The sequence below is a fragment of the Mus pahari genome, chromosome 3, assembly GCF_900095145.1.
Source record: "Mus pahari chromosome 3, PAHARI_EIJ_v1.1, whole genome shotgun sequence".
Classification (NCBI taxonomy): Eukaryota; Metazoa; Chordata; class Mammalia; order Rodentia; family Muridae; genus Mus; species Mus pahari.
This window is the reverse complement of record NC_034592.1, coordinates 155,233,192-155,244,904: the sequence shown is the minus strand read 5'-3', so window position 1 is coordinate 155,244,904 and position 11,713 is coordinate 155,233,192. Positions and strand designations below refer to the sequence as shown.

At 55.0% G+C, this 11,713-nt stretch overlaps 1 protein-coding gene across 1 annotated transcript in view; it reads left to right on the top strand.

Moving 5' to 3' along the window:
- The first annotated feature begins 7,336 nt into the window (after window positions 1-7,336).
- The window catches only part of Bmp7 (bone morphogenetic protein 7), a 71,570-nt gene continuing 67,193 nt past the window's right edge, over window positions 7,337-11,713 (top strand). Inside the window, exon 1 of the mRNA XM_021192867.2 lies at window positions 7,337-8,263. Within this exon, the coding sequence (XP_021048526.1) occupies window positions 7,849-8,263 (415 nt within the window). The 5' untranslated portion in view covers window positions 7,337-7,848. The remainder of the gene's footprint in view (window positions 8,264-11,713) is intronic.

Here is an 11,713-nt window from a genome sequence, read left to right as displayed (position 1 = left end):
CACACTTTACACCACCCAAAATAATGTCGTTTCTGGCCTATTGTTACTGTCTTCTTCCCCCCTGTGAAGACACGGGGCATGTAAGATGGGGCTGAAGAGACAATGAGGGATTTACAGAAAGTTCTGCTCTTGGAAAGGACACAAGTTCAGTTCCCAGCACCCATGAGGTAACCATCATTCATCTCAGCTCCAGATCTGACTCTCTTTCCCAGCCTCTGAGGACATTTCACTCAAGTGTGGTTATCTAGATAGAGACTCTCTCTCTCTCTCTCTCTCTCTCTCTCTCTCTCTCTCTCTCTCTCTCACACACACACACACACACACACACACACACACACACACACTCTCTCACACACACACACACACACACACACACACACACACACATGCACGAGTGCACACTTAAAAATAAAATACTAGCCAGGCGTGGTGGCACACGCCTTTAATCCCAGCACTCGGAGGCAGAGGCAGGTGGATTTCTGAGTTCAAGGCCAACCTGGTCTGCAAAGTGAGTTCCGGGACAGCCAGGGCTACACAGAGAAACCCTGTCTCAAAAAGCCAACAACAACAACAACAACAACAATAAAAAGAGTCTGTACTTTGACAAGGGGTAGCTGCACCCCTAATCTAGTTCTCAGGAGGCTTTGCATCCAGTTTAAGACACACACCCCCAACTGCTAATCTCCCCACATTGGCTTACTCCCATGAGTCAGGACTGCACTAGTTAAAAGAGGCTTTATGAAGGATAAGAAAAACCACAGTATGAGAAAAAAAGCCCGTGTGTGCCTGTGCCTCTCTGTGTGCCGTGTGTGCCTCTCTGTGTTTGTGTTCATGTGTGTGCGTGTGGGGTGGTGCGTGCTGGGCTTTGGGTGGTCGCTGCCATCCTCCGGTGTATACCTTTGAGACAGGATCTCTCTCCCTGAACCCGGAGCTGGGCTGGCAGCCAGCAAACCCCAAGGGTTCTCCTGACCCCGCTCCTTCACAGTGCTGGCTTTGTATGCAGGCGCTGGGACTTGAACTATGCTTCTCTTTCTTGTGCAGTAAGCAGTTTTGTTCCATTAAGTCGTCACCCCGGAAGGGTTCTGTGTCTGGCGGTGACTGCACACGGAGTGCAGGTTCTAACCGCAGCTTGGCGCTGAACCCTGAGCCAGAGCCAAACAGCATCTCTCCTGCTCTAAGAGGAAGACAATGAGGCCTGGATTTCCAGGGCTTTTGCTGCTGACAAAGAAATCAATACACACGGGCTTAAGCTGGGAAATTCTGGCTCAACCCTAGTAGTGCCCTGGAGGAGAGCAGGGTGCGCACGTGTGTGCAACACACACACACACACACACACANAGAGAGAGAGAGAGAGAGAGAGAGAGAGAGAGAGAGAGAGAGAGAGACTAAAATAAATAAATGTAATAAAACCATTTAAAAACAATGTACTTGCACCACTTGCAGTGGTGGCGCACGCCTTTAATCCCAGTACTCGGGAGGCAGAGGCAGGTGGATTTTTGAGTTCGAGGCCAGCCTGGTCTACAAAGTGAGGTCCAGGATAGCCAGGGCTACACAGAGAAACCCTGTTTCAAAAAAAAAAGCAAAACAAAAATCCGAAAAACCAAAACCACAACAACAAAACAATGCACTTATCGTCACATAAACATGAGTATCATCATATGTGGCCTTGGTACCGGTTTCCAATAGTGACCAGAGCTGTCTGGGGAGCTGAGGCAAGATTCTGGGATGGTATTGCTGTCTTAGCTCTTCCCCTCCTTATGGTAAGCAGTATGCGTCCCCAGCCTCCTGCCTGTGTTCACAGTTTTCCTGAAGGAAGCCAGCAAGGGACCAAGCACTCTTTGGCCCATGTGGGGCCCTTGGTGTCTGCTGTGGGGCACATCCCTTCTGTTTTGAGGCACAGAGGACAGGCCCCAGGGCACTGTGGACACTGATAGGCAAGGTTCCTGCCAGTATTGAGAGACACACAGGGCATGTCCCTGTTCTGGGGTGTCCCAGTGTTTGAGGAGTAGACAGCCTGCATTAGAGCTCTGATGGGCAGCCTTCAGCGCATTCCTATCAGCTGAGCTGAGCTCTTCTGGTGTGTAAGCTGAGGGTAATAATGGTGAACTTGGTACAAGTGGTTGGGAGAGCAGTCAATTAATTTAAAAAGGGCTCTGACCAAGCTGGGCGGTGGTGGCAAACACCTTTAATTCTAACACTCTGGAGGTTGAGGCAGGAGGCTCTCTGTGAGCTTGGGGCCAGCCTGGTCTACAGAGTGAGTTCTAGGACAGCCAGGACTACACAGAGAAATCCTGTTCTGAAAAAGCAAACATCAAAACCAAACAAACAGCTAAACAAAGAAGAAGGTACTCCAGTCCTACCTGGCAGGAGTGTGTTTTTGTTCAATCTGCAGCCTTGGCACCTTAGCTGTAATTTAGGAGAATGTTTGGTCCTTCTTGGAGAGTCCACAGAAGTAGCAGCTGCCAGTCCTGGGAATGGCATGGCCCAGCTGCCTCCTGGTCTGTATGTGAGATCTACATTCAACCTGCATCCCAGAAAATCACAGCAATGCTGCTAGGCCTGTTCCGTAGTGTTCCCCTGGATCCGGGTCCATGACCGGTTCTTGTGCCAGCCTTTCCCAGTCTCTCAGTCATCTCAGCTTGTCATGCTGTATCACTGTGTGGAGACGGAAGTGTGCTGCAACGGTGGTCTTAGCAGGTACCACCCATGGGGGAAGTATGTCCTGTGGGTCAGAAGCTCCCAGTCACCTCCTGGAAGGAGAGGAAGGGGTTTCCTCTAAAGTGGAAGAAAGGATAGCTAATGTCTGTTGCCAAGCTGATCTTGACCTGGAGGAACGAAGGACAATAACAGTGGTCAGGACAAAGGACACCCTACCTCAGCCCACATCTCTCTTCTCCTTTCTTCACATCTCTCTTCTCCTTTCTTTGTTCCCCCTCTCTCTCTGTTTGTGTGTGTGTACACATATGTACGTAATTGCATGTGAGTATAAAGGCTAAAGGTCAACCTCAGGTGTGCCCCTCAGGAGCCACCCACTTTGTCTCTGAGTCACAGTTTCCAAGGAAAGCAGGAGGGTTTCCAAGGAAAGCAGGAGCTCACAATTGAGCTAGGTTGTTGCTCACCAGTGAGCATTGGGGATCCCCCCTGTTTCTGCCTCCAGTGTTAGGATTACAGGGGCACAGGGTCATACGTGGCTGGGGATGAGCTCAGCCCTTCACACTTTACAGGGAATCACTTTACAGACGGAGTTATCTCCTGGGCCTGCTTCCCTTCTTTCTGGCAATAGGCTCTGTGGAGCCCAGCCTGGTCTCGATCTCCCAGTCCTCCTGCTTCATCATCTCTAGACCTGGGGTCTCTTGCCCATCAGGTGAAGCACCACCCTGGGCTGATGGATGATGTAGAATTCCTTATTCCTGTTAAAGAATAAGTAAAGAGTGTACAGGAGGCTGCCGTGGGGAACATTTGCTAGGAAGAAAGGCATGGCCAGTGTGCAGAAACAAGTCACCCTGTGGGGTGGTGCCCTGGGCACACAGGAGTGTGTGTGTGTGCCCGCGCACATGGGGGGGCAATTGACTCTTGGATCCCAGGTTTGATGGAGGGTGGAAGAGTGGGGACAGCTTGCTTTTGACCAAGGGTCTGAGATCTAGGTCATCAGGCTTTGACCAGGTTGGGTGGGGCCAGAGGGAACTGCCTGTTCCCCTGGGTCCAAGGCACCCCTGGCTCAGCTCCCACTCCCCAGGCAGATGGAATGAGCCTTTGCAGTCAAGGATGAGGTCCCACCTTGCTCGGAAATGTGTATGTCAGCAGAATTCTTTTCTTTTCTTTTCTTTTCCTTTTTTTTTTTTTTTTTTTTTTTTTTATTGCCTTGGAGACATCAGCGGCTGGGGTCAGAATTGCCTCTGCAGGATATGGAGGGAGCAGTGCCTGGAGGCCAGAAAGAGAGAGCAGCTTCCAGACACAATGACACCCCTCCATTCCAGGCAGGCCCAGGTGGCCCAGGTGTGGAACAGCCTGGGGGGGATCGCATTACACTCTGGAGCCTGTGCTGGGTGCCCTGGTGGGGTGGGGGTGGGGAACCAGGTTGGGGCTGAGGTTGGTGTGGGTCAGGGCCTGGCTACTCAGGAAGTCCCTGGACCAAGGCTGGCCTGGGGTGGGGAGTGGGGGACAATGAGGAGCTGGCAGGGGACTGAGGGATAGATGAGCATTAGTGCTGGCTGGGGTCCTCCTTTTCTCTCAGGCCCTGGCTGTTTGTTCTGGCCTGTCTTGCTCCTCTGTTCACCGTGGAGTGCTGTGGAAAATTCATTCATTTGAACTGCCAGAAACTTCTTCTTGGTGGGTTTTCCGTTAACCAGATGGCAACTAACATTTACCAAGGATGTCCTCTGTACCCCGTCAGGCACCTGGCAGATCCCTTTCCATGTGGGGGACACTCAGATCCTCAAGCAACCTTGGGAGGATCCCGGTGGTCTCCCATTTGATCGCGGGAAAACTAAGGCAGGAGCCAGCCACTGTGCACAGCTGGAAGAACCAAGACCCAGGCTGCCACTTCCTCCCCCCATGGTTGTCCCCAAACATCCTCAAAGCCTTCTCTGGGGCCACCTGGATGCTCCAGGGGTGTCTGTCCTGCTTGTTTACTCTGTCACTTAGGAAACAGCTGGGTGAAGTCTTGGGGACTCCTCTGGGAGAGGAAGTGCAGGAACACCCTCCCTCCCCCAGGGTTTGACTGAGAGATAATGGGGTGGTAAGAGTTCACAGGGAATCTTATCTCTGGAGTCTTAGGAACGAGAAGAGGTGGCCTCTGGGAGGTGGGGACCTGGAAGAGGGGCCTGGGAAGAAAGCGGTGGCCTCTGGTGGTCCACCCCTCCCCCCCTCACATTGGCCTTTTAGGTTAGGTCTGGGTGATTACCATTCACCCAACAGGTACCTGGCGAGGAGATATCTGCTCTGTGTGTGTGTGTGTGTGTGTGTGTGTGTGTGTGTGTGTGCTTCTGTGGTGAAAAGAAGGTCCCCAGGGAGAGCCTAGTAGGAAACACACTAGGAAGTAGGCCTTTTCTGGTAGAGGAGTGCAGAGGAACCCCTGACAAATGAGTGTTTTCCATGTGCAAACTGACCTGCTCCCACCCTGCTCCTTGCTGGCCAAGGAGAGGCTCCAAAAGATGGCGGGTGGATTTGAACTAAGGCTTCTGTAGGCAGCACACCTTAGCCTGATGTCAGTCGAGGCTCTAGGAGGAAGTGCCTGTAGAGGCTTCAGCAGAGGTGTCCCTGGGGCGGGGGGACGGGGCTGGGGCCGGCTTAGCTCTTGACGCTGCTCTGGGGGCCAGTGCGGGCTGGGCTGGGCTCTCCTTGGTACTTTTTCCAGGAAAGGCTTTCCATCTGAAGCTGTCCGTCCCACTTGTCGTTTCATCTGTGTGGCCCAGTCTCTCTGTGGGGACTCAGGGACCCAGGGCTCTGTCTTATGGACAGAGAATACGGTGGTTCTCCTGTCATGGCTGCCATCTATACCTGGGTCACACGTCCCTTCTCTACCCAAGCCTAGCCAGGTGTCCATCTCTGCCTTCTTGGGTGCCTCCTCCGACTGGGCTCTGACACTTCTCAGAGAGAAGAAGAGGGAAAGACTGCTACCTTTCTGTCCCAGACCTTACTGAAGGTCCTTAGTGTCTCCAGGGGCCTGAGAATCAGCTAGCCGTGGAGGTCGGTCCCCATGCTTGTCCGCCTGCCGTGGAGGTCGGTCGTCATGCTTGCCTGCCCGCTCTTCCGATGTCCTCCTGCTGGCCTATGTGTGGCACCCATGCAGGCCACAGAAGGCCACACAGCCTTCTGAATGAGGGCAGGGTCCCTTTGTTTATTCAATATCAAGAACTGTAACGTGGTCACCGGAGGTCAGGTCGTGTCTCCAGCTCGCACCCTGCACGGCCTCCGTTCACCCACCACAGCAGGTCCAGGGAGGGGCCTGTCGGGTCTGCACGGGCCAGGGACTCAGTACTGGTGGCATTCAAGGCCTGGGCTAAGACCTGAATGTCTCTTTTGGGGCCATCCCTGTGGCCCCTCAGGCAACCACATGGTCTAAAATTCCTACCAAGGAGCCCTGAGAGACCTAGGTAGTTATCTCTGTACCAGGAAGCTTGAAAGACGGGGCTTCCCATCTCACCCTAGGACTTCAGGGACCCCCTACTCAAGGCCCTTCCCCAGCCCCTACTTGCCATTTACCTCAGACTCCCCTGACACTCTCGCCGCCCACCTTCAGCAGAGCAGGGGGCCTGGCTCACCATCCCCACTCAATCACTGCCATTCTGGGTGAAGGCTGCCTTGCTCCCATTTTTCAGATTAGGAAACGGAGGCTCCAAAGAGCAGCAATCCACTGAGAGGCCCAGCATCTGTTTCCTCCTGAGAGGACAGGGTGGCTAGTCCTTTGAAGCAGGAAAATGCAGCCGGGAGCTCTCCTGAACCTGGGTACCAACTGCCTACTCCTCAGACCCTATCTGGGGCTAGGGGTGGGGATGTTAGACAGTGAAGTACCAAAGGACTCATGTCAGGACCTCCCTCCCCCCCCAAGAGAGGAGGGGGTGGGAGCACTCTCTAGTCCCAGATTTCACTTATGTACTCTGTAGAGCTGCAAATCTGGGGTTTGCAGGCTTTGGGTTAAAAAATACACTAGGGAAGGAAAAGCCGAGAAGTCCGCCCGGATCCCTTGGGTGCTGGACTTGAGGGGAGTGTGTGTGTGTGTGTGTGTGTGTGTGTGTGTGTTGGGGGAGTAAAGGAATGAAATGCAGAAAATAAAAGTAACGTCTGTAGGAGGAAACAACTTCATCTTCCACATTATCTCTGCCCGTCCTGGAAGGTTCCCAGAGGAAGTGGCACCCGAGGGGGGAGGGGCAGGGAGAGAACGTTCCCCGAGGAGCAAAAGCCAGGGTAGCAGAGGGGCACGCGGTGGGGGTACAGAGGGGGTTCTGCATGACTGGAACAAATGGAGTGTTCGGGGGGGGGCGCGGTTCGAAAGAGGAGCCAGGTCCAAGAGTGGCCACCTCCGAGGAGCCTTCTCGGATTCCTGCGCTCCCTCCCGGATGCTTTCCTAGCAAAGCCCTTAGTTGCTACACTTTGGCCATTTCCAAGTGCGAGTCCCAAGAGAGCTGGGCAGATTGGGATTCTTCTCTCTGGGTCCCTGCGGCGTCCGCCCCAGTGCCGGACACCCGGTGGGCACTCCGTAAATATTTGTAGAGCGCCCTGGGAGGAATGAATGAAGCCATTGGGCCAGGCTTGGGGAGGGCGGGGACAGGCGCAGGTGGGAGGCCGCGGGAGCGGGAGGGCGGGGAAGTCAGTCCTCCCGCTCCTCCCCCGCTCCCCGGCCCCAGCGCGCCCAACTCCGGGGCTCCCGAGGCGGCTGGCGGGCGATCCGGGGCGCGCAGGGCCTCTGTATTAGGCACGCGGGAGATCGGAAGAGGGTTTGTTGCTGGTGCCTGCGGGCCCGAGCGCGATCAGAGCGGGAGGAGGGAGCTAGGGTTCGCCCAGCTGCCTCTCCGGCACTCGCTCTCCGGACTTGTAGGTCTGCAAGCTGCTGCTCCTCCCACCCCGGCCCGCCTCCTCGCTCTCTTGCTCGCTCCCTGGAGTTGCTGTGCTAGCCTTGCCGTGCGTCCTGGCGAGTGCGGGCCGAGGGGCCCCGGGCCAGAACTGAGTAAAGGACAGGGGCGTCCCGGGCAGAGCGCAGCCGGCCGGGGAGTGGCCATGTGTGGCGAGGCCGCCTTGAAGCTCGCCTGCAGCAAGTGACCTCGGGTCGTGGACCGCTGCCCTGCCCCCTCCGCTGCCACCTGGGGCGGCGCGGGCCCGGTGCCCCGGATCGCGCGTAGAGCCGGCGCGATGCACGTGCGCTCGCTGCGCGCTGCGGCGCCACACAGCTTCGTGGCGCTCTGGGCGCCTCTGTTCTTGCTGCGCTCCGCCCTGGCCGATTTCAGCCTGGACAACGAGGTGCACTCCAGCTTCATCCACCGGCGCCTCCGCAGCCAGGAGCGGCGGGAGATGCAGCGGGAGATCCTGTCCATCTTGGGGTTGCCCCATCGCCCGCGCCCGCACCTCCAGGGAAAGCATAATTCGGCGCCCATGTTCATGTTGGACCTGTACAACGCCATGGCGGTGGAGGAGAGCGGGCCGGACGGACAGGGCTTCTCCTACCCCTACAAGGCCGTCTTCAGTACCCAGGGTCCCCCTTTAGCCAGCCTGCAGGATAGCCACTTCCTCACCGACGCCGACATGGTCATGAGCTTCGTCAACCTAGGTGAGTGGCGGTGGGAGGCGATATATTTCAGACTGGGGCCACTTTGGGACTGGGAGAGGGTTTCTGCTTACAGCCACTGTGGTCCACCTTTCCATTTGCAAAGCATCAGTGCCCGCCAGAGACTCTTTGCCCCGGGGTCTTAGTAAACTTTAAGCTCTGTGTGTCTCCTATAAGTCTTGCCGGCTCGGAGGGTTTGTCGGGGCTATCGGGAAGGAAGGACCAGCCCTGAGTCTCTTTGCCTGCTGCGGCGCGGGTTCATCTCACTCAGGGGCGGGAGGTCCCGTCCCGGCAGCGGCTTAGTTCAAAGCTCCCGGCTGGGTCATGTGAGCTGAACCGGCTTCAGCGGCCCGCGCTACCTGGATTTAAAGGGCCCTTGTGGGCAAAACTGCCTTCCCGCCTTTCCTCTGCCCCTCCGAGGCCAACTTGGTTCTGGCATCCCGCGCATCCCCTTTTCTTCCCCTCTCCGGCCAGCCCTACCTGTCCCTTTGCGGAGCGCCGGTTTCGGCGTGCGCTCGGAGTGCCGCGGGGCTCCTCTCCTAGCCGCCAGTCGCCCACCTTTGGACTCTCGGGCTGGAGCCGGGGAAAGAACGTTGCCATTGCGAGTTTTCTATTTTAAATGTTTAATGATAGGTCCCGGGCGGGCAGAATCCATTTTCAGCGTTTATCACGTGTGGCGCACAAACCACGGGTTTTGGCGATTGGGTGACTGGGGACCTCGGAACAGAGGCCGCCATGGAATGGCTGGGGAACCCGTTTCCCGGCTGCAGTTCCAGCCAACCCAGTGAGTGATGCGAGGCTGGGTTGCGGCTGGTCTGAGACAGCTCCCCCTGCATCTGTGCGCGCACACGTATTCAACTTGCTCAAACTAACCCCCAGCCGTGCGCTGTGGGGCTGATCATCAAATATTTGGCTTTGGTGATAACAACTCCTGATAATGCCGTTTCCTGAGTCGCTTTTATTCTGCTTGTGGAAGTTGCTGAGAAAACCCCAGGTCGAGACTCCAAACGCACCATGGACGCCCGCCTTGTCAACTTGGAAATAATGAAGCTTGAAGACCACCCCTCCCTCTCTGGGCAGCCGGTGGCTCCGAAGGGATCTCTGGGAAGACAGGGTCCGAGTTAATCCTCTCAGCTCCAGATAAAGGCCCCGGAGCTTCTGGGAGATATTGTCTGACTCCATTAAAGGTCAAAAATATAAAATAACAAATTAAGGGTAAGGGTGTAAAGGCGGGTGATAGAGCTGCCAAAATAATATAGAGCAAATTCTAATTCTCCTTAGACACTTGTTAAGAAGAGGCCCTGCTTTGGAACAGCCTCCAGGTCCTGAAGGAAGGAAAGGCCAATCGCAGAGAGATTTTCTTGGGGGGTAGGGGCTTAAGGTGCTGGCGGATGGAGGGCGCCTTTCACTGTGTCCATTCTTCTTTTAATATGTGGATTTATCACCAAAAACTAAAGTAGAGTCCTCAATAGATGCTTAGCAGCATGTGGTCAGCATGGACCTGTGAGGCCATCCCGAAGCCATGCTTAACAAGACTCTTTCCCTGGGTGAGGGTCAGAGCCTCTTCTGCTCTCTCCTGTGATCTCCAGCAAGGCAGTGGATCCTAGCTGACAATTCAGCGCCTTGCCTGGTTCATCAAGCAGCAATAGAGAATCCCTGATGTTGGTGCCAGTCTCTGTGTTTCAGGTCTGATAGTAGGGCCCCAGCCGGGCCGCCTGCATCCCAAAGGGCCAGGTGGCTTCCAGGGCGGCTCCCAGGGCCCTGCTGGGAACCTGGCGGGGGCGGTAGCTCCCCCCCCCTCCCGGCCTTGGGTACAAGCTGGGGCATGCTGGGGAGGCCACAGCTGGGTGACTTCCTCTGGCTGCACACACACCTTTCAGTCCGTTCTTTCTTTCATGTTGGAAGGACAAAGCCCAGCTTGTCTGAGCCTCTCAATCAGAGAGGCTGGCTTTGGGCTTTTGTGGGACTGGCCGGCCTTTCTCAGGCCTGGCTCTCTGGATCATCACTCCTAATTAGATAGCAGAGTGGCTTTTAACAGGACCCATGGACTGGGTCTTGTTTTCTTTCTCTCTGTCGCTAAACTAGAGGTAATTAGGGGAAGCCTAGGACTGTAGCTGCTAAGAGCTTCCTGTAGGTGCATCTTTAATCTCTGCTGGGCCACAGCACAGGCAGGAACCTCCTGCTCCTGCTGGTGTGACTTGGGGATGGCAGCTGGGCTGGAGAAGTGACTGGAAACTCATCCCCACACAGAGTCTGCTGAGATAAGCGTCATCGGATCAGAAATAGACAAAAGTTTTAGAATGCCAAGTTCACTCTTACCCTTTGCTCCCGAATGGAATGAGAAAAACGTCCTGGCTTCCGTCCCACTGCCCCTTGTCACAAGCATTTGGTGTTGGTGGCAGAGATTCCCCCTCAGGCCTGCCTGCCTGGGGACCCCTGCCTCAACCCTGAGGGCTTTTGCAGGTCAGCTCTCTTTATCCCACTGTCCGCAGCCAAACTGGTTTTTGTTCTTGTAAGTTGTTCTCCCTGGAATTTGAGCAGTTTGCCAGGCCTAGTGGGATCTACACTAGAGGAAAATGTACAACAAAACCAGGTGCTACATGTGAGGACTTGACTGTCCCAGATGACAAAGACCAGCGCAGACCATAAAGTCCCTGGGAAAGCCAGCTAGTGACTCGTGACTTGTGACTTGCAGTGGGACACCCATACCTCCTGGCTCTACCCCCAAAGTTCAATGGCAAGATCTGTAAACTGGTTTGGATTAACAAACCCCCTACTCCTCTGGGTAGACTTCATTTTGGAATTCAAAACAGGCCACACTCTCTCAGACAGTCCCCAGGCAAAGTGGATCCTGCAGAGACTGGGCCTGGCCATTAACCCCAGCTACTCTTTTTTTTGGGGGGGGGGGCGAACAACCATGTTCAGAATCTTCTAGAAAGCCAACTGTCTTGGAGAGGGTGTATGTGACTCCTGTTTATCCCTCAGCCAGGTTAGGAAGGAATGAATTTGTTTAATCTTTGAAGCTAAGTTAGAAAAAGAACCCTGTCATTATTGTAGCCAGCGCAAAAAAAGTGGCTTTTGTTAACTTGTTCTGGTAAGCAGAAGCGAGGCCTAGCAGTTTGGTTTTTCACTTTACCCCCATCTGGCTGTCCTTTTTGGAGGCAAGTGTTTGCTGTTAAGGTCTCTCCTTTACCCCTCCGAACAGACCCTACCACTGGGGAGTGGTAGGGAAAGGTTCTGTTACAATTTAAACATGGCCTTTGGGGAGTGCGCCACAGAGCGGGGCTGCAGGCGCCTGCAGCTGTAAGCTGGCCCGCCTTAGAATTTGGAAGGGGGCTCCTTCACATTCCAGCCCTTTCTGGTTAGCAGAGGAAGGTTAATAGAGATGTCACATGGCTTTTCCCTTGCCTCTCCTCTCCTCTCCTCTCCTTCTCCTCTCCTCTCCTCTCCTCT